The sequence below is a fragment of the Pleurodeles waltl genome, chromosome 5, assembly GCF_031143425.1.
Source record: "Pleurodeles waltl isolate 20211129_DDA chromosome 5, aPleWal1.hap1.20221129, whole genome shotgun sequence".
Classification (NCBI taxonomy): domain Eukaryota; kingdom Metazoa; phylum Chordata; class Amphibia; order Caudata; family Salamandridae; genus Pleurodeles; species Pleurodeles waltl.
The window spans coordinates 1348187379-1348210313 of record NC_090444.1 but is presented as its reverse complement, the minus strand read 5'-3'; the positions used below and the strand labels follow the sequence as shown (position 1 = coordinate 1348210313).

The following is a 22935-nucleotide window of genomic DNA, read 5'->3' as shown; positions in this document are numbered from 1 at the left end:
GCCCTTGGAATGTGGGTGGGTACATGGAAGCAAAGCTTAGGCATTTTGAGTTTCTTTTGTGGTGAATAGATCTATGTCTGGTGTTCCCTACATTTGAAAGTATTTCCGAATTGCTAGGGGGTGAATTTCCAATTCGTGGACTTGTTGCTGCGTCCTGCTTAACAGGTCTGCTATCTGATTGTTCATCCCTGAGAGATATCCTGCAATTATTTGAATGTGGTTGTGAATCGCCCATCTCCAAATTGACTGTGCTAAGCTGGATAATTGGGATGAGTGTGTCTCCCCCCTGTTTTTGCAGATAATACATCGCTGTCATATTCTCTCTACGTAGTAACACTACCTTGTGTGAAATCTGTGTCAGAAAAGCTTTTAGTGCTAGGACCACTGCTAGGAATTCCAAGTAATTTAAGTGGTAGGTTTGTTGGACGGAGTCCCATTGTCCCTCTATAGTAAGCTTGTTGAAATGAGTTCCCCATCCTGTCTGTGAATCATTTGTTGCGATTGTGGTCTGCGGCACAGGGTCCTGAAAGGGCTGCCCTTCTGATAGGTTGGTGTGATTCCACAACTGCAGAGAGTTTTAAGTCTGGCAGTCCAACAACACTAGATCCTGAAGTTGACCTTGTGACTGAGACCATTGTTGAGAGAGACAGTGCTGTAATGGTTGCATATGCAGTCTTGCATTTGGAACTATGGCTATGCCGGAGGCCATCATTTCTAATAGTTTTATTACTAATTTCACTGTGTAAGTGTGGTTGTGATACAGCTGAGCTATTAAATGTTGAAAAGCTTGAATTCATACTAGATTTGGGTATGCTAATCCCGAGTGAGTGTTGAGAATTGCTCCTGAATGCGGCTGTATTGGTAATGGTTGGAGATGGGATTTGAGATAATTGACGGTGAATCAAAACTTGTGAAGAAGATCTATTGTGTACCGAGTATGCTTTTTACATATTTTGATTATATTGGCCTTTATTAGCCAGTCGTCCAGGTATGGGAAGAGAAGTATGTGTTGTCTTCGGAGGAATACTGCAACTACCGCTAAATATTTGGTGAACACCCTTGGTGCTGTTGTTACTTCAAAGGGTAGTACTTTGAATTGGTAGTGCTTTCCTGCGATGACACATCTTAGGTACTTGTGATGTGCTGCATGTATGGGAATGTGGAAATATGCATCCTTGAGATCTAACGCTGTTATGTAATCTCCTTTTTGCAGTAAGGGTATGACATCTTGTAGGGTGACCATGAGAAACTGTTCTGAGAGAACGTATAGATTGAGATGCCTGAAATCTAGAATTGGCCTTAATGTGCCAATCTTGTTTTGGCATTAGGAAGTTGTTAGACCTGACAGCCTTAGGGTGGTCACCCCTAACTTTTTGCCTGGCTCCCTCCACTTTTTAGTTACTGTTTTCGCTAGTTTTAAGAATCTGCACACTTTACCACTGCTAACCAGTGCTAAAGTGCATATGCGCTCTCCCTTTAAACATGGTAACATTGGATCATACCCAATTGGACTATTTAATTTACTTATAAGTCCTAAGTAGAGTGCAATATGTGTGCCCAGGGCCTGTACATTAAATGCTACTGATGGGCCTGCAGCACTGATTGTGCCACCCACTTAAGTAGCCCCTTAACCTTGTCTCAGGCCTGCCATTGCAAGGCCTGTGTGTGCAGTTTCACTGCCAGTTCGACTTGGCATTTAAAAGTCCTTGCCAAGCCTAAAACTCCCCTTTTTCTACATATAAGACACCCCTAAGGTATGCCTTAGGTAACCCATAGGGCAGGGTGCTGTGTAGGCAAAAGGCAGGACATCTATCTGTGTAGTTTACATGTCCTGGTAGCGTAAAACTCCTAACTTTGTTTTTACACGGCTGTGAAGCCTGCTCCTTTCATAGGGTAACATTAGGGCTGCACTCGTACATTGTTTGAGTGGTAGCTGCTGATCTGAAAGGAGTAGGAAGGTCATATTTAGTATGGCCAGAATGGTGATATAAAATCCTGCTGACTGGTGAAGTTGGACTTCATATTACTATTTTACAAAGTGAGCATTTCTCTGCACTTAAATCTTTCTGTGCCTTACAATCCACGTCTGGCTGGGTTTAGTTGACAGCTCCTTGTGCATTCACTCAGCTACACCCTAAACATAGGATACTCAGCCTCACTTGCATACATCTGCATTTTGAATGGGTCTTCCTGGGCTGGGAGCATTGAGGGCCTGCCTTCACACAAAGGACTGCCACACCCCCTACTGGGACCCTGGCAGACAGGACTGAACTGAAAGGGGACCTGGTGCACTTCTAATCCACTCTTTGAAGTCTCCCCCACTTCAAAGGCACATTTGGGTATATAAACAGGGCCTCTGCCCCTACCAACTCAGACACTTCCTGGAGAAGAAACTTGAACCAGAACCAAGAAGAACTGCCTTGCTGCCCCAAGGACTCACCTTTCTGCTTTCTGTGAAGGACTGCTGCCTTGCTGCTCTCTGGCTGTGGTGAAAAGTGCTCTCCAAGGGCTGGGATAGAGCTTGCCTCCTGGTCCCTGAAGTCTCAGGACCAAAAAGACTTCATCTCTACAAGAAGGACTCCTTGTGCGGCGAAATTCGACACACAGCCTGCCAGAAATGACACGCAGCCTGCACTGTGGTGAAAATTTCGCAACGAGGAGATCGACGTAGCACCAGCGTAGCGACCAGGAAATTCGACACATGGCCCACTGGACTGGCGCACAGCCGAGCCAGAACAACGTAGCCCGGCTTCCAGAGAGGAATCGAGGCAGTGCCTGCCGTGCGGTAGAAAATGTAACGCAATGCCCACCAGATCGACGCAGCTCCTGTGACTTCGTCCTGCCAGCGCAGGAAATCCACGCATCATCCCCGGGGCGTCTGAAAACGCTGCAACCCGGAGAGGATCCACTACCGAGCGTTGGAAATCGACACACAGCCCTCCCTGCGTGAAAACTAAACGACGCATTGCCGTGTGCGGCCCGAGAAAGTGACGCACACACCTTTGTTTCCACGCATCTCCTCCTCTGCGGTTCTTTGCGGAGATTTTTCAGGTGAACCAGGTACTTTGTGCTTGAAAGATACTTTTTTTGCTTTTAAAAGACTTAAGACACTTTAGATCACTTTTCAGTGATATCTCAACATTTACCTATTGCATTTTAATCGTTTTTGACCTGCATCTTATTAGATAAATTTTATATATTTTTCTAAACACTGTGTGGTGTATTTTTGTGGTGCTATATGGTGTTATTGTATGATTTATTGCACAAATACTTTACACATTGCCTTCTAAGTTCAGCCTGACTGCTCAGTGCTAAGCTACCAGAGGGTGGGACTTACCCTGACTACAGTGAGGGCCCTTCCTTGGACAGGGGGTAACCTGACTGCCAACCAAAGACCCAATTTCTAACAGAAGTATAGTGAATGTAATCCTGAACCCTGTTGGGATATGGGTACTAGCTCTATGGCTCCTTTGAGTAGTAGTGACTGTACCTCCTTTTTTAGTAATCTGGGATGGTCCTGACTAAGGCTGTGTGAACGAGGGGGAATGTTTGGTGGAGTGGTAATAAGTTCCAAACAATAACCATATTGGATAATTGACAGAACCCATTGGTTTACGCAATGTCTTGGCATTGTGAATTAATATTTACCAGCCTTCCTCCCACAGGAGGTGTCTAAGCTATGGGGATGGTGAGTGAGTCGCACCTTGGATGCAGTGGAGGAAGATCTGGAAGTGGAAGACTTCCCTCTTCTATTACTGGACCCTCTATATGAGTCTAGAAAGTGACCTCTTGAATAGAATTGTAAGGTTTGTTTCTGTTGGGAAGTGGATGCTGAATCTGGGGCTGCTTGCCTGAAGCCCTCTTTGAACTGTGGCCTGTGAAAGGTACCTCTAGCAGGTGTTGTATATAATGCCCCCAATGGCTTGGCTGTTTCTGAATCTTTCTTTCATTTTTCTATGGTTGCGCCCACTTCTGGCTGAAACAGATGTCCCTTGTTGAAAGGCATGTTTAAAACTGCCTGTTTAATTTCAGGCTTGAAGCCTGAACACATGAGCCATGCATGTCTTCTAATAACTGTGCTGGTATGTATGCCCCTAGCTGCAATGTCAGCTGCCTTTGTAGTGCATCTAATGGCTTTATTTGAGATTGGTTGTCCCTCTGTAACTATCTGCTGTCCCCGCTCTTGGTGCCCTGGTGGAAGGTATTGGAACAACTCTTCCATCTTGTCCCAGTGGGCCTTGTCATACCTGGCTAAAAGAGCTTGATAGTTGGCTATTCCCCAGTGGTTCGCTGCTTGTGATGCAACCCTTTTACCTACAGCGCCTAGCTTTTTGCTCTCCTTATCTGGAGGAAGAGCATCCCCTGTTGACTGCCTGTTAGCCCTCTTTCTGGGTGCCCCAAACACTATGGAGTCTGGTGGTAACTGAGCTCTTATGAAGAATGGGTCTGATAGAGCTGGTTTATATTTTGAAATCAACTCTAGGAGTTCTTTAAAATGTTTGTTGAGTGCCTGAGCATCCCAGGTAACATTGGGAGACATTGATACTCTTTAGGAGTAGATGTGAGAGTATTAACCCCTTCGCTGCCAGGCCTTTTCCCCTAACCAGGTGCGAGACCTTTTTTTGGCTATTAGGGGCAGTTCACGCTTTGACGCTCATAACTGTTTTCCCACATAAAGCTACCCACGTCAAATTTGCATCCTTTTATTCCAACATCCTAGGGATTCTAGGGGTACTTAGGGTTTGTGGGTTCCCCTGAAGGAGACCAATATATTGGCCTAAATACAGCAAATATTTAGTTTTTTCTTTTTGAATGGGAACAAAGGGCTGCAGAAGAAGGCTTGTGTTTTTTCCCCTGAAAATGGCATCAACAAAGTGTTTGCGGTGCTAAAACCACCAGCTTCCCAGCTTTCAGGAAAAGGCTGACTTGAATCAGAAAACCACATTTTCCAATAGAATTCTGGCATTTTACTGGGACATACCCCATTTGTTCTATTTTTTCTTCCAGTTAGTGATAGAAATGGGTGTGAAACCAATGCTGGAACCTGGAAAGCTAAACATTTCTGAAAAGTAGACAAAACTCTGAATTTAGCAAGGGGTCATTTGTGTAGATCCTACAAGGTTTTCCTACAGAAAAGAACATCTAAAATAAAAAAAGATATTGGAATTGAGGTTAAAAAAAAAAAAAAAAAAAAGAAAACAGCCATTTCTTTCCACGTTTTACTCTGTAACTTATTCCTACGATGTCAGATGTTTAAAAGCAATATACCGTTATGTCTGCTGGACTCTTCTGGTTGTGGGGATATATAGGGCTTATAGGATCATCAAGAACCCTAGTTACCCAGAGCCAATAAATGAGATGCACCTTGCATTGGGTTTTCATTCTATACCGGGTATACAGCAATTCATTTGGTGAAGTATAAAGAGTGAAAAATAGGTATCAAGAAAACCTTTGTATTTTCAAAATGGGCACAAGATAAGGTGTTGAGAAGGAGTGGTTATTTGCACATCTCTGAATTCTGGGGTCTCCATACTAGCATGTGGATTACAGGGCATTTCTCAAATAGATGTCTTTTTTACACACTGTCTTACATTTGGAAGGGAAAAATGTAGAGAAAGACAAGGGGCAATAACACTTGTTCTACTATTCTGTGTTCCCACAAGTCTACCGATAAAAATGGTACCTCACTTGCGGGGGTAGGCCTAACGCCCGCAACAGGAAACGCAACATGGACACATCACATTTTTATATTGAAAACTGACGTTTTTTTTTTAGAAAGTGCCTAGCTGTGGATTTTTAACTCTAGCTCAGCCGGCACCTAGCAAAACATACCAAACCTGTGATTTTTTTAAAACTAGACACCTAGGGAAATCCAAGATGGGATGACTTGTCAGGCTCTCACCAGGTTCTGTTACCCAGAATCCTTTCCAAACCTCAAAATTTGGCAAAAAACACTTTTTCCTCACATCTCGGTGACAGAAAGTTCTGGAATCTGAGAGGAGCCACACACTTCCTTCCACCCAGCGTTCCCCCAAGTCTCCCGATAAAACTGGTACCTCACTTGTGAGGGTAGGCCTAATGCTTGAGACAGGAAATGCCCCAAAACACAAAATGGACACATCACATTTTCCTGAAGAAAACAGAGCTGTTTTATTGCAAAGTGCCAAGCTGTGGATTTTGGCCTCTAGCTCAGCCGGCACTTAGGGAAATCTACCAAACATTTGCATTTTTAAAACTAGACACCTAGGGGAATACAGGACAGGGTGACTTGTGGGGCTCTCACCAGGTTCTGTTATCCAGAATCCTTTGCAAATCTAAAAATTTGGCCAAAAAACACTTTTTCCTCACATTTCGGTGACAGAAAGTTCTGGAATCTGAGAGGAGACACAAATTTCCCCCAAGTCTCCCGATAAAAATGGTATCTCACTTGTGTGGGTAGGCCTAGTGCCCGCGAAATGAAGTGCCCCAAAACACTATCTGGACACATCAAAATTATCACATACAAAACGACCTGTTTTTGTGGGGGGCACCTGCGTTTTTTGTCCTGGGCTCAGGAGCCATTCAGGGAAACCTACCAGACCCAGACATTTCTGAAAACTAGACACCTGACGGAGTGCAGGGAGGTGTGACTTGCGTGGATCCCCCAGTGTTTTCTTACCCTGAATCCTCAGCAAACCTCAAATTTAGCTAAAAAAAACACAACAAAAAAAACCTCATTTTTCCCACATTTCTGTGTGTGATCACCGCACCTAGACAAATTGCCTACTACACAACGTTCCCCTCAGTCTCCCGGTAAAAATTATACCTCACTTGTGTAGGTGGGCCAAGTGCCTGTGACAGGGAAGAGCCAAAAACATGTTGAAATTGAGGGAGAACCAAAGCGGGTCCAAAAGAGCAGTTTGGAAAAAAAAAATTTTTGGCTGACAGGTGGGGCAGAATTTTTATCGATATAGATAAGACAATGCTGGGTGGTAGGAATGTTCTAGATTCCGGAAGGTTCCTTCACAAAACTGTGGGAAAAATATGTGATTTCCCGCAAAGTTGAAGGTTTGCAAGGAATTGTGGGTAAGAAAATGGTGGGGGTGCATGTGAAGCACACCACCCTGGAATCACCCAGATGTTTTGTTTTCAGATATTTCGAGGTCTTGTGGATTTTTCTACATGGCAGCGTCCCAAAGTCCAAAAAGTGAAGCCCTCATCATTCCAAGTGGGACGATTTTGAGAGTTAGCCAAGCTCTCATTGCCCAAATGTAAAACCAAAACCCCAAATAATCAAATGTCCTCTTACTTGCCATGGGATAATATGTTTTAGTGTGCGGGGGGAGCTGAAAGACAATTACCCCCTTCTGTTGGGGTGGGGGGATAACCAGCCCCATACTGGTTGGTAGCCACCACCCCACTATTTTTATTTTTTTTATTTTTTATTTTCTAGCATCTAGTAGACTTCTGCCCCCCGGGGTGTGGATCGGGGGTAATTGCCCCATCTGCCCACTGGTGGGCAGAACAACTTTGGCCCCATTTATTTGGGGCGGGGTATGGCCATACTACCACGCTCTTATTTTGAAAAAAAATCTTCCCTGGTCTCTGGTGGGCTTTCTGCCCCCCTTGGGGGCAGATGGGCCTTCCAAAAATAGGCCGATCTGCTCCCAAGGGGGGGCAGATATGGCCAACAGTAATGTGCACCCATGAGGAGTGACCCTTGCCCAAGGGACTGCCCCCCAAACAAAACACACACACCCACACACCAATCCCTGGTGCCTAAGTGGTTTCTGTCCCCTCCACCCCCCGGGGGCAGATCGGCCTAATAAAAATAGGCTGATCTGCTCCCAATGGGGCCAGAAATGACCTAAAATAAATTTGCCTCCCAGGGGAACGACCCTGCATGAAAATGAAGTAAAAAATAAAAATCCCTGGTGTCTAGTGGTTTCCGTTCTCTTTGGGGGCAGATTGTTGTAATAAAAATTGGTCGATATGCCCCGAAGGGGGACAGAAATGGCCTCAAAATAATTTGTCCCCCCCAGGGGAGCTACCCTTGCCTATGGGGTCGCTCCACACATATAAAAAAGAAAATAAAAAAAATCCCTGGTGTCTAGGGGTTTCTCGGCCTAACTGCAATAGGCCGATCGGCCTAGAGTTAATTCTGCCCCAGGGGAGCGACCCTTGCCTAAGGAGTCACTCCCCTCACCTGAAACTGACAAAAAAAAACAAAAAAAATCTCTTGTGTCTAGTGGTTTCTGCCCCCCTTGGGGGCAGATTGGCCTAATAAAAATAGGCCGATCTGCCCCCACGGAGGCCAGAAATGGCTTAGAGTTAATTCTGCCCCAGGGGAGCGACCCTTGCCTAATATGGGTTTCTGCCCCCCACCCCCTGGGGCTTGGCCATTTGGGGGAGCACTGATGGGTGTACGGGAAGTTGGCGGGACACAGAGGACAGAATCGAAACAGACTCTTTTTCCATCAGCTCGACATTGAAGAGGGCCCTAAAAAGGCGAAGCCCCTTTTAAGGGCGGGGAAAATCAACCCAAATGGTTTTAATTGGATCAATTGTAGATCGAAACAATACCGATGGTATTCTAGAAAGTTAGAATACATTCAGAAGGCCCGAACCGAGATTCACCGTAGCGAGAGGAAACCTGTCCAAACCAGACGGCGGAAAGAAAACAATCTACCAAAGGACTTGATGCCCATGTGCAGTATTACTGAGAGGAGGAGTCACTCAATATTGTAACTCGAAAATCTTCTTCAAAGAAAAGCAACTTCCAAACACTCCGAACCCAACACCAGATGGCAGACTTATGCAAAGCATGTGTATCTACAGCTACACATGCCATCGAACATTCATTTAGAATTTAATGTGAATCACAAAATGTCTTCAAATGGTTGTAATTATTCAGAATAATTGTCAACAAACAATTCACTGGAGGAGGAGGAGAAGCCGTGGGCATCAGCTCACGCACGAGCAGTGGAGCTCGCTGAGAGACGGCCGTGAGTGCTTCTCTGCACATGAAGGATGCGATGAAACCCCCGCATTACTGGATTTCTTCAAGTCTGTCAGCAGAAGAAGAGGAGGGGAAGGCGTGGGCTTTGGCTCACGGAGGGAACAGAATAAACAAGAATCACGAGAGGCTCAGATGCAGGGTTGTACAGCACTTAGTGCTGCTGCTACCTACGGCTGAGCTGAGTTACAAAAGAAAAAAAAATAGTGCGCAAACGTAAAACAAATGGCCCAGAAGTGAAAGCCTACAATTAACAGTGCCAGTCCCATGGGCATGAGCAGCATACCAAAAGGAGGGACAAATGTAAGCAACTGCCCACAGAAAAGCAAGGATTTTTCTACAGCACACAAAGGAACAAATTACATAGGGGTGGGCGTGTCTATGCCCACAGATGAGATACATGCGCTGCCTAGGCGAGACCTAAAATTGTAACCGCTGTAATAAAAGAAAATGTAACCATCAGGTTACTAAATACTATAGACGTCAAGTTCTGTATGCGTGTGAGCAATACAAAGAGGAGCCAAAGGAAACATGCTGCTAGAAATGCCCACCATGTGGCAAAAGCGAACATAAAGTATGGTACAGTAAATGGTCCGCCTCACACGGCTGGTAAAGAACCTGGACTATGATAATGGTCCGCCTCACAAGGCTGGTAAAGAACCGGGACTATGATAGTATGTCTCTTGTACTGGCAGCTAAATGTGGGGAGGTGCTTGCGAGCTGGAAGGTAAGGCATGACAGAAAGCGAGATCTGGGTTGGTATAGAAATCGAGTATCCGGTCCCCTGCTAGGGCAGTGGGAGATGCATAGAGTCGGAAACTCGGCCCTCAATACTGTCAATGTAATAAGAGGGGCATGTTATTTTTTCTAATGCTTCGGTACTATCATAAATTAGCAAGATGTTGTCTTTGTAAATAACGTGAACACACTTCAATCTGTTTAAAAGCCTTAGATACTTTTAGGAGTTTATTCTTTCCTGGTAATTTGAATAAAGAAGACCACAATACAATTAAACGAGGCCCCATGCACCCCATGTACAAACTTAATTTTGTAAAAGCAAAAGGCATCTTTAACATTGTGGATAATAATCATTTGGGATTTCCCAGCACAGTCGATATACGCTGGAAGTTAAAATGCCCGTTCCAAAGCTTCCTTTGCACATACATCACGTGGTGTAGGAGACAATAAAATACAAAGATATTCACTGGTTTTGACAGCTGAGGCCTTGTCGCTCTGTCATTTGCGAGGGCATCGTATGTGCCACCCGACACTCTCCGAGAAACACAAAGTTTGATAGCATCGAATTACTTTTTAAGAGAGGAATTTGGCAGATTGCCTTCAATCTCAGAACATCATCTCTTTTCCACACAAACATTCAACTTAAATATAGGTGCGTTGATGTTAGTTCCCCCAGCGAACTGTGCAACTCTTCGAACTCGGCATCAGGACGGTCCCCTTTAAGTTAAGTTAACTGACTACTACTGTATAGTGGTAATTCAGCTAAAGCTCAGTTACTTACAGTCACACAAGTGGAAGGCCTGGTTAGTGAGTTCCTAAGTAACAATTTAAATAATGATGATCCTGTTGAGTCTGCTTCACATGAGATTGCTATGATTACCCGCAAACTCTGTTCTCCTGCTTCTCTACCGGAGCCTGGTTCCTCCCTTCGCTCACCCAGCTGTGTCCCCGGGGTTGGGAAAATCTTTCTTCAGCGTCCACCCCTAGGTTTACTAAGTGTGGCACTAATTTTGTGGAACGTGGCTCGTCTTGGGCTCAAGGTTGCCATAACTGACTGGAATAACGCTGTTGAAACATATGATTTTTGTTTGTTCAGGGAAACCTGGAGTGTTGAGCCTATTTTCAAACCAGGCCACTTACATTTCTTCATCCCAGCTATACCTAATTCAGTTGGGAGACCCCTGGGAGAGAGAACGATCTGGATTAGGCCAACCATACATTGTAAAATCGTAAGCATCAACAAAGATTGCCCAGATATTCTAGCCTTTCAGATGGTGTCTGAAGGATTTCCACGTATTGAACTTTTTAATGTTTACTCCCGAGGGGCGAAGGGCGGGCGGCCATCAAAGACTGTCCATCGTCCTGAGGAACACCTGTTGATTTTCGCAGGTGATTTTAATACCACCTTCGAGCCCCTGGACAACGAAAATGATAGCAGATGAGAAATGGGGTGTTCCAGCACTCAATTTACCTCCCATAAAAAGGTGGACAGTGCCTTCAAGGCTCTAGCCTTAGAATATGGGGTTAGGGCCACTAATGGGTGGACCAGGTCTGATTTGGTGGGGACTTATACTTTCAACAAACCGTTACATACAGGTGGTCGATCTCAATTTAGTGGAGCAGAGATTATGGGTTCGGGTAGAGGATATAGTCGTAGGTGCGAGATTGGAAAGTGACCATAACCCCTTGTGTCTTATTATGACTGACTTTTGCTGCCGGCCTATACACAATTTTCTGCCATTTTCTTCCACTAAAACTGTTGTGCCTCCGAACCACTTACGTAGGCTAAAATGGTGTCAGGTAATTGATCGTCCTAATATCCTACTGGCCATTGGACAAGATATAGATACACTTATCTAAATTGGGTGGAGATTCTCACTCAGAAGTAAATATTAATACTTTTACTGGGTTACATTTTTTTAAGTACATTTTGTCTTACATTGTTTGTTCCTCAGCCTCACAGAGTAGTGAGTCTTCACAGATCTTTTTCCTGGTTCAACAATGAATATAGGCAGGCGCATAAGTCTTTAGATGTTGCTATAAGAAAGAAGGATTTGACTCTTACTTCTCTACTGAGAAAAGCTTACAAGAAGTCCAAGCAGAAAGCAAAAAGGGAATGGGAGGACTGAGATGGCAAAACCTAGAAGAGGCCAGCCTTGCAAACGACTCCACACAATTTTGGCCCCTTGTAACATTGATGAAGGGGTGAGGGGGGTGGGGGGAGTTCTGCTGCTCCTCCTACAAACTACATATCCCTGTCTGACTTGGTAGCGCACTTTTCAAAATTATACTCTGAGGAAAGCTTAGTATCCATTGAGAAAGAGACTATTAATATAATTCACTCACCTCTCCAGTCCCTTCTTTTGACATTGGTGACATCATGACTGCCCTGGATGCCACTGCTAATGGCCGTGCCACGGAACGAGACAGCATCCCAGTTGGTGTATTTAAATATGATGGAGATAACTGGATCATGTATTTACATGCCCTGGTGAATACCTCTGCAAAGGGTGCACCCATTCTGGATTCACAGAAGGGTGCCTAAGTAATACCTGTCTTTAATAAGAGTGTTAGATGCCATCCTGCAAACTATTGCCCAACTAGTTTGATAGAGTATGTCCAAAACATCTTCTGCCAATTAGTGCTGAATACAATTCAAGACTTGATCATTGACAACAATATATTGTCTCCCTTCCAAGCTGGTTTTCGTTAGAAAACCATCAAGATCGTTCAGGTGTTGTGAGTTCCGCTTATTTACTAGAAGACTGTAGATATCCACCAGGGCAGCCTGTATACTGCCTTTTCTGATCTCAAGTCGGCATTTGATCTTGTTTCCCGACATAAGCTATGGCAGGATCTTAGTGACATGGGCAAGCATCCAGGCATCCTCACTTTGGCTGTCTGTTTTCACCAGGGTAACTATGCAAGAATACGATGAGGTAAGCCAGGCACAGATCAATGATAGGATTTCCATTGATAAAGGAGTCCAACAGGGATGTGTTTTGGATCCCACTTTGTTTTTCCTTTAGTTGAATAGTATAGCACACACCCTCTCTCAATATCCTATACCCCCGTTAGCTACAATAAAAAAAAAACACCCATTTTGTTTTTTGCAGATGAAACCCTATTAATTTCCAAAACTCCTAGCGGGCTCCAACATCTGCTATTTTGGTTTGAAGAGTTTAGCACTGCCCTTGGTTTGGAAATTTATGCAGATAAGACTAAGTTCATGTTGTTCAATCAACATAAATATTTTAATGAGAAACTGTCTATAGAGACCACAGCACTGAAAAGGTTGGACTCACTTAACGACCTGGGTATTAACTTATCATCAAATATGTCCTGAAAACATCACGTGGATAAAAGGATCTTGAAGCACAGGCAGATCACAAACGTGATCTATGAAGAGCATTTCTGCGTCTTCCAACAAACCAATGCCCCCTGCTCTCCGGATGCTAAAGCTGTGGGTTCTGCCCTCCATGGCTCTGAACTATGGGGGTTTTACGAGCTGTACAGGTCTAACAAAATCGGAGAACAAGTTTCTAAGGAGCTTGGCCCATCTCCCGCCCAGCACCTCGTTACACTGTATTTTGCTTGATATGGGTAGGAGGGCTATAGCAAATAAGGCAAGCTTGCGGCCTTTGATATTTTGTAGGAGGATTTGGTCCACGCCGGAACTTTCTCATACCACTGCTTTGTTGGAAGTTAGGCATGTGGACAGGTTTAACAAAATTGGCTGGTTGTCACACAATAAAAAAATGCTGGTCTGAAGGAACTCTGGAAGTTTCAGTTTTGTCATCCTGTACCTTCTAAAGAGCCACTGAAAAAGCAGTACTGGAATTGGGTAACCCATGCTGATGTCCAAACAGCTGCCAGTGCTGCACTGACGGGGGAATTTTAGGATTTTAAATGTACTAGCGTCCTTAAACCCTATGGGGACATAATATCAGTCCCACTGGATAGAAAATTATATTTCCAAATTAGGGTTGGCACGCTCCCACTGAGATTGTTTACTCATAAATGATAAATGGGGCCTAAAAGTACTCTTACTTTGTGCCCAGCTTGTAACAATGTGGTTGAAACTGTCGCTCGTGTTTCCTTCGGGTTGCCCTGCATATTCTCGCCCCTGTCAGGCACGGATTAAGCCTTTGTGTAAACAACTGGACATACACAACTATCGCATTGTGTTTAGAATTCTAAGATCTGATGCTCGCCCTTTGCAGGCTTGTACTTTTGCTACATTTTTGGGGCGATGTTGGTACATAAGAAGAAAGGGTCTACTTATGCAGGGAAAATAATGCAGGCTGCTACAAAGGTCTAACCTTCTAGTGTTTATTGTATTTTTTTCTAAGTTACACTGTTGTTACATAATTGGTGAACTGTTTCATACTAGAACGTTTATATTGACTGTGAAGTTTTAGTGACCTCTTTTATGGATTTTGTGATGATTTTATTTATTTATTTTAATGTACACACACTCTATATGTTCTACTTTTATGCCATTATTGCCGAAATAAAGTTAACAACAATAGATAGATAGATTAGATAGGTAGGCTTCCATACACAGACAAGGTTACATAGATATAGTTGCCTAGATACATGCATAGATAGATTTGCAAAGATAGACAGACAGACATACAGACAAAGACCCGCAGACACTCATATAGCCAGGTTGACAGATAGGTAGATAAGCAGGTTGACAGACAAGTTGATAGACTGGTAGATTGGCCAATAGGCAGGCTTACACACAGATAGCTAGACAGATAGGCAGATAAATAAGCAGCCAGACATTCAAGTAACTCAACAGACAGGCAACCAGCCAGCCAGACAGACAGACAGGTAGGTAAGTATAGACGGGTAGGTAGGTAGGAAAGACAGACAGGTAGGCAGACAGCCAGACAGATAGGTAGATAGGTAGGTAGGTAGACAGACAGCCAGGCAAACAAACAGATAGGCAGAGAGACAGCTAGAACAGGAAATTGTAATAAACAGCAGAAAAAAGTCATACAAGCAGGACAAACCAGGCTAAATTGGTTTACAAATACAACTAGTCCTCAATTAAAAACACACCTGTATGACATTCAGGAGTGCAGTTAAAAATGAACTTCATTGCACATATACTAAAAACATAAAAGACAAGTTCATGCAGAACAGTTTTACATGAATACAATTTTGTATGTTGTGAAATAGCAGCAGTCAGACAAAAAGGCCACCCCAAAAGGAATTTACATCATTAGCAGGTGTTAAAGCAGATATGCTAATTAAGAAAATTATGAATGATGTTTATGTGTTTCAAATAATGAAAAGTAGTAGAGAAATTACTTGTAGAAAAATAATGTGCACGTTTGAAAATGTGCCCTTGGGGCATGGTAGCCATTTATACGATGTTGTACTAAAATAACTGAAACTGTGTGAAATAACGAAAATATATATGAATAATGTAGTAATCAATCAATCTATCAATCAATCATAGTATTTATAAAGCGCGCTATGTACCCGTGAGGGTTTCGAGGCGCTGAGGGGGGGGGGGGGGGGGGGGTTGGAGAGCGCTGCTGGTTTAGCGGTCGAAGAGCCAGGTCTTGAGGAGCCTTCTGAATGCGAGGAGGTCCTGGGTCTGGCGAAGAGATGTGGGGAGAGAGTTCCAGGTCTTGGCGGCGAGGAAGGAGAAGGATCTGCCGCCGGATGTCTTGCGCTGGATTCGGGGTACGATGGCGAGGGCGAGGTTGGCGGATCGGAGTTGACGTGTTGGAGTGTAGAAGTTGAGTCTGGTGTTGAGGTAGGAGGGTCCGGTGTTGTGAAGTGCCTTGTGAGCGTGGGTCAGGAGTTTGAAGGTGATCCTCTTGTCTACCGGGAGCCAGTGGAGTTCCTTTAGGTGAGGGGAGATGTGACTTCGGCGGGGTATGTTGAGGATCAGTCGGGCGGAGGCATTTTGGATACGTTGGAGGCGTTTGATGTCTTTGTAATATGTAATATGTCATAATGAGATGTATAACCTATGTTTTACATTACCTCGCAGTGCTAACTTAGCTGAAATAAAGGCCTAGTCCTCCTAGGCCTCGCACACGAAGAGCTGAAATACTGAACGCTTTGCAAGAAACTGGATGCGTAACCTGTCCTTGACTCACCCGATGTTAAAGTTGCTTAGCTATAATTTTCTGCAATGTACCGGCGGACAGGAGTTGATAAAAACAATTTGATACAATTATGTGTAAAGTAGGTGAGATGTACTTTCCCAGGACTCGAACAGTAGAGGTACTGACTGAAGAGGAACATGCAACAATTTCGATACCTGAAGAGCTGGATGATGAGGACATCGTATGGCGAACCAATCCACATCTTGTGAAAAAGACTAATATTGAAATTTGGTAAACAGATACTATAGGTTAAAGTCATATCTGCTGACTGACTGACCAATGGGGAGTTAGGGGGAAGGACTGGGGGACCCTAAGAAAAAGTCATGACAAGGGGCTAAAACTTCAGATGCGTGCGAGGGGAGAACTTATGACATCAGAAGACGCTGCTCGAGATTCTGTCGTTAGACTCGTACTCTGAGAGCCTGATGCATGGATGACTAATTTGATGACCTGAAGATGAAGACTGATTTTGTTGCTGATCCATTCTGTGGATAGGTAGCTATGAAAATGTGACTGACTAACATGTGCCTTTTCTTCTAGGTACCAACTGCGCTGTTTTATAGATTTCCACTTAGAAAGATGTTTTCCAAATTCATGTTTTTCTCTAAATTGTTTTGCATGAAGTCCCACATGCTGATGCTAATCTTGGTTAGGTAGGCTTCTTAGGGTGCCGTGGACAGTGACAAATGACTGACAAGGTAATTGCTGAACTCTGCTATTAATGCTGAAATCTTTATCAGCTTTTATTCAAGCATATGTACTTCTTCAAGTTCTGATTGACTATGTTATTTGCGTTACAATAAATAAACTAATAATTGAGTATATTGATTAAAGATTGATCTAACAGATGAATTCGTTTTGTAATCAATAGGGCAATAAAACTTGAATAACTCCTTTACCAAGTTGTGGTTTTTCATGAGTAGATGGACTAGAGTTGTTTTTCTCATAGAATGTTTCTTGATTATTGATGTTGATTATTGATTCAGTATTCACTACATGGCTAGGATACTCCATGCGATTCAAAAGGTTCATCGACCTATACGCGTCCCCTTGTAAGTTTACTTACTAAGGACCAGGCGCGCTAGTACAGGCGACAGGAAGTGATAAAGCTGGAATGTGCCCTGTGATAAACACAGAGAACTGGTAGAAAATATCCTGCTATCTAATCATACTCTAAACAAAAAGGCAACACCAAATTAATGAAGTAAAAGAAAAAAAAGAAAAAACACACTGGCACTTATGTACCAATGCCAAAGAGCAAAATGAAGTCACTCAAAGTGAAGTTATCCAGGGGCCGATGTGGGCTGACCCTCCTACCTATGCTGTATGCTGTAGTAGGTGGAAGCAGAATGCAAATAACATTTCAAGAGACCAATGGATGGATACAGTTGGCTGAAAGACCCTTTATGTAAGTATATTATTATGCATATTGTTACAAAATCAAAGGATCTTGGCTAACGCCAGAACTAAGAAAGTGACTCGCAATATACCTTGATATTGGGCACCCAATGAAGTAACGCCATCAACCACAGCGTGAGCAAGTTTTTCACTACTGTGCCTGAAAAATAAAAGGAAAATCTCTATAAAGAACAATTCAGAAACATTTACGTAAAACCAAATGTGAAAATAAACCTTTGTCAATGCCCCAAAGAAGAAAACCAACAGCTAAACAAACAACAGTAAGGCCAATAGGTTTTTCCTGTGTAACTTACTGACCTTGCAAATGTTTTCTTTTAATTCCCAAAAATGACTTCCGTGATCGACTGCACATGCAGGGACAAAGGAAAGCTTGTAAAAAGTGTGCACACGCGGCATCTATCCTTGAATGATTTATCCTTTGCTTTGAGAAAAATCACTAAAAGATGGGCACTGGGTGTGAGCATGCAAGTGAAGCAGTAATCTTACAGTAGTGTTTATTAAAGCAAAAGAAAAATCATTTGAGGATGACTCCCAATGCATGCGCACACAGCAGGCATCTTAACTTTCTTTTTAATTTAACATTTCAAAATGGCGATCTTGAAACAATAACCTAACAGAAGTTAAGTATGCCTGCTCAATGGGGGGAAGCAGGCATCTTGATAGCAGTGTGCAGCTGCCATCCTCTCATACAAAGTAACAGGGGAAAAACAAGAAAAATAGACAAAGGTGCAGTTGAGGAAGAGGACTGTGCTGTGGCCCAAAAGCAATTAGCACAGAAGTAGTTTGTAGCTATCAGGCCCTCATAGAAACAACTAAGAAAAAAAAAAGGACTGTGAAGCAAAATATAAGGCAGTAAGTGGCTCAGCTGCAATATGCAGCTGGCGGGCAGTCATACGAACAACATGAAAAAAAAAAATGAAAAAAAAAATTAATGAAGCAGGAAGGAAGCTGTTTGCGATGATTCGAGGATGCAATGGAGAAGCAGGCTGGGAGGCTGTGAGGAAAGGTAAGAAATGCAGTGCTGGAGACAAAAATATACAAGCATTTGCAATGCAATCGGTCTTGCATTTGTGAAAGTTACAGCTCTTGCCGTTGAAAACTGCATTTTTTACTTTTGTTGTTTGTATACAGTGGAGTGATGATATCTGCATAGCGCTATTGCCATTTGTACGACCTTGAGGCGCTGGAGAACCAGAAAATGGGAAATAGGTTATGAGGGCAGGGAGACAAGAGTATTATACTGGCAAAGAAAAAAATTATTAACCACATCCTAGAAAAGTAAACACTTATAGGGAATGCAAGATTAAGTAAAGCATGTAAATTGTAAGCAGGAACACCATGGTTACGTAAACTGTTTTACACTTATAATATACTGGCTGAAAAAACCTGCAACATTTACTGTTCTAATGTGCAAAAGGAGGGAAAGGGTGCAGTACCACAGGCTTTCCCTAGGTGTCCTTTGGTACCTCTTTAGGCCACATAAGATAGTGCACCCTGCAATCTTGAATTAAACATATCCCCAATTACTTTTGGGCACCCATTTTGTAAAATGTTTTATCCTGTGCATTTAGGTTATGAGGGAGGGGACACAAGAGTAATATGCTGGGTAAAAAAATAAATAAATAACAACATCCTGGAAAAAGCAAACACTCACTGAGAATGCAAGATTTAGTAAAATATGTGAAATGTCAGCAGGTACAATATAGTTACATTAGCTGAGGGCAAGAATGCTCTGCAAATAAAAGAGGAAGCTTCGCCAAAAACGAGCAGAAAAAACAAGGGAAAAAAAGTCCTACCCACGAACAGATAAACATGACAAAGCGTTACTATACAGTAGTTAGTCCCTGCTCCCAAAGAGATAAAGCAGGGACAAAGAGGCATTACTGACCACTAGCAACAAGCATTTGTAAATGACACTGAAACCCACCCCAAGAGGTCGTATGCTTATGCTCAAACTAAAAATGACAACTTGATGTATTTTCTGAACTTGCAATGCAATTGGTGGAACTAGCATGCAGTGGAAGCCAGTGCACAGTGTTCTGTCTGAAAAAAATAGGGAAGCCATCTGCTTTATTCCCCAAACAGTGACTTGCCAACAACGCCAGAAAGCAGGCTTCTTCTTCTCAGAAGCATATCTTCTAACAATAGTGTCAGTCTAGTCTGAGCTTGAACACAAAGACTGCTTAGAAACAGTCATGTTGTCCTTCAGCAAGTGGTGTAAACCTCCATTGGGATGTTAATCTTTTCACTGAACACCAGCATGCAAATCCTCATTGTTTTTCCACAACTGCTGTGGCAGCATACGCAACACAAAACACCAGTATTCTCATTATTCCCAAATCACATCTCATGAGCTGCAGTCACTTTTCCAGAATATGGTGGATTTTGCGACAAAAAAATACATTTGCACCATAAAACTATAAACTTGGCAGCAATTATGCTTACATAAAAAAGGCCTGTATCGCTCACAAACAGAATTACAACGTTATGGTGACTAAGAAATTGTTACAGACTATGGCCCTCATTCCGACCCTGGCGGTTTCAAACCGCCAGGGTGGAGGGCAGAGGAAGCACCGCCAACAGGCTGGCGGTGCTTTCCGGGCCATTCTGACCGCGGCGGTAAAGCCGCGGTCAGAAAAGGGGAACCAGCGGTTTCCCGCCGGTTTCCCCTGGCCCAGGGAATCCTCCATGGCGGCGCTGCTTGCAGCGCCGCCATGGGGATTCCGACCCCCTTTCCGCTAGCCTGTTCCTGGCGGTTTACACCGCCAGGAAGAGGCTGGTGGGAACGGGTGTCGTGGGGCCCCTGGGGGCCCCACAAGGAATCGCGACCGGTGCCACTGCAGCCGTCGCACCCCTGCAAATCCGCTGGCTCCATTCGGAGCCGGCTTCCTCTTTGCAGGGGCTTTCCCGCTGGGCCGGCGGGCGATCTTTTAGAGATCGCCCGCCGGCCCAGCGGGAAAGTTGTAATGACCCCCGCGGTCATTTGACCGCGGTGCGGTCTTTTGGAGGTTGGCGCCCGCCGGGGTCGGAATGACCCCCTATGTCTTAGGGACACTAGCGCTCCGGTAATCAGATATCAAAATATGATATTTCGTTTTCTCCTTCAGACTAACTGAAATCAGTGCCTGGTGTCTAAAATGTTAGATCCAAGACTTCTTGGCACACTTTGTGGGATTTTGTGGCAGGTTTGAAATTTAAAATTGGACAGATTTTGCTACATGCAAAAACGTATATACGCCCATAGGTCTGAATATTCTGGCCAGCTCATGACTGTGAATGTAGTGCATTTAACCATTAGCAGGGGCCTCATAATTCACAAGAGTCAAGATAAGAATAAGAATAAGAATAAGAATAAAAATAAGAAACGTTCAAGTTTAGAAGTACTTCTATATTTGGAGGATTTATTTCGACTTTTGTAAATTTACTAACAACCCCAACAGAACCACTAAAAACATATGCATACAGTATAATGTTTACCAATGCAGAATTTCCACCAGAATTTTACGAGGTCAAATGTGACAAAAAAATGCATTTTCACATTTAACATTTGTCTGCTGGCAAAATATTATCCTGTGGAGAATCCCTCACCTCTGCAGCGCATTAAATATGTGTCTGTGTGTATTTCCTCCCTAGTCCCACACCAGAAGTAAACTTGCATCTACCTACCTTGGATAGTAAACATGCTTATATTTTCAGGCTGGTGCATTTGTAAGTGCACATTGGGAAGGTAAAATGGCACTAATCCTGATTTAGTGAGCAGGTTTGTTTGTTTTTGTCCAGCAAAACGCTTTGTGAATTGGGCCCTAATGCGCAGGACACTTTATACAGAAAGATAACTTAGAGCTCTTAAAATAAAAAGTCAAGTGTGGGGAATAGAGAACTCCCCTGGAAGCACTGGGGGGTCGCATATAGAAGACTCGCTAGCAGACATCAAAGCCTCTGCAGCAGGCCTGTGCTCATTCCTTTTAGCAGTGTTATATTTTAACCCTCAACTCTAACTCCTTTAGTTCGTGTGCATTAATCCCCGCTCACTGACATAAGGGCTCTTTATTTTATGATGGTGTGCAAGCAGTAGAGCCGGTGTGGTAACAGTAACCCATCACAAGCTTTGCATGATCACTCACCTATTTCACATAACTATTTCACATATAATGACCACTTGACTTGTTTCCATAATGTATTAATTCCATCTCAGTAAGCTGCAATGGAAGGGGGTCGCCTGTTTGTGCCTGCTCGTACTTGGTGCACAGCCCGCTTTCCCCACAGTACCGGAAGGTCATGGCGACGCTCTGCCTGGGGACATCCAGTGCAGCACTCCGAGCGCTTTTTGGCCACGTCGAGGCACAGGCTGAGCATGATGTGCTTCTGGAGAGTGGGTCCTTCTGAAGTCGACTGGCTGCTGGGGTCGAACAACTCCCAGCAAGGAATGTGGCTGCTTCCCACCTTGGCCAATACCAAAAACAGCACTGCCTGGCACATGCACATACTTCAAAGGAAACAGATGGAAAACCATTGGCACTGTATATAACTAAAGCACTTCCATTTACCTTCGTCATCTGAGAACCAACTCAAATAAAAACTAGGAACATTGTTGCGTGTACACAAGAAACAAAGCATGATCACATTAGAGGATGCCTGGCAATGCAGCATATGTGCAGCAGCCGCAGCAAATCTCAACGGGTGGGTGGGGATAGGGACGGAGGAAATTTACAAAAAAAATAATTCATGAGCACAATCGAGCTGTGTAAAACCTTGAATTCGCCAAGGAGCGCTTGGATAAACAATAGAAGTAAACTGGTAGTAATGCAAAGCGCTTGATTACTGCCCAGCGAGATATCGTGCTGTGTAGGAAATAAAAAGAAAAAGTAGGCCAGAAACCATGCAGAAAATATGGACCTTCGTATGTTTTCAGTAGTTGGCCGGTGTGCTTGAGGAGGGCTAAACACCGGAAAATGCATGACATATGCAGGCCTTTCACAAATAAAAGCAAGGGAATTTTAAAAGGCAAGTCCATGAACAAATTAAAGGGATGGGCGTGACATGGGCATGGTTGAAAGCCCAACAGAAAGACAATAGGTTGGCAGCGTTTACACGCTCAACCTAAAAATAGCCCCTCCAGTTTAGCAGTGGAGCAATATAAGTTGTCTGAACCTGACTGATGTTAAAAAGCTATTTTACAGGGGCAGGAATATTGAGGAAATCCATCAAATAATGAGCAGGGAATTAAGAAAGACAAGAAAACCACGCAATCAGGAACAAGGCGCTGACCCAAAGGGCACACTTCTCATGTTGCATTGTGGGCAAAAGGCCTCCTGCAAAGACCCCATAAAGCATTGTGCTGTCAAATTGTGTTGCGCCAGGGCACAAGGACGTATGCACACACAAAACACTTAGGGCCAGATGTATGAAGCCGTTTGCATGGTGCAAACTGCGAAAATCGCAGTTTGCGCCAGGCAAACAGCCTTCTGCGATGCACATTCACAATTTGCGAGTCGGTACCGACTCACAAATTGTGAATGCGACTCGCAAATAGGAAGGGGTGTTCCCTTCCTATTTGCGACTCGCATCGCAATGCAGAATTGCTTTGTGACCGCGAATGCGGTCGCAAAGCAATTTGCAGTTACCACCAGTGTCACACTGGTGGTAACT

At 43.7% G+C, this 22935-nt stretch overlaps 1 protein-coding gene across 2 annotated transcripts in view; it reads right to left on the bottom strand.

The window, feature by feature from the left end:
* PGM3 (phosphoglucomutase 3) overlaps positions 1–22935 on the bottom strand; it is a 328635-nt gene that overhangs the window by 194786 nt on the left and 110914 nt on the right. For both annotated transcript variants that reach the window (XM_069235611.1, XM_069235610.1), the window contains one exon: positions 17358–17425. In XM_069235611.1, the coding sequence (XP_069091712.1) occupies positions 17358–17425 (68 nt within the window). The remainder of the gene's footprint in view (positions 1–17357; positions 17426–22935) is intronic.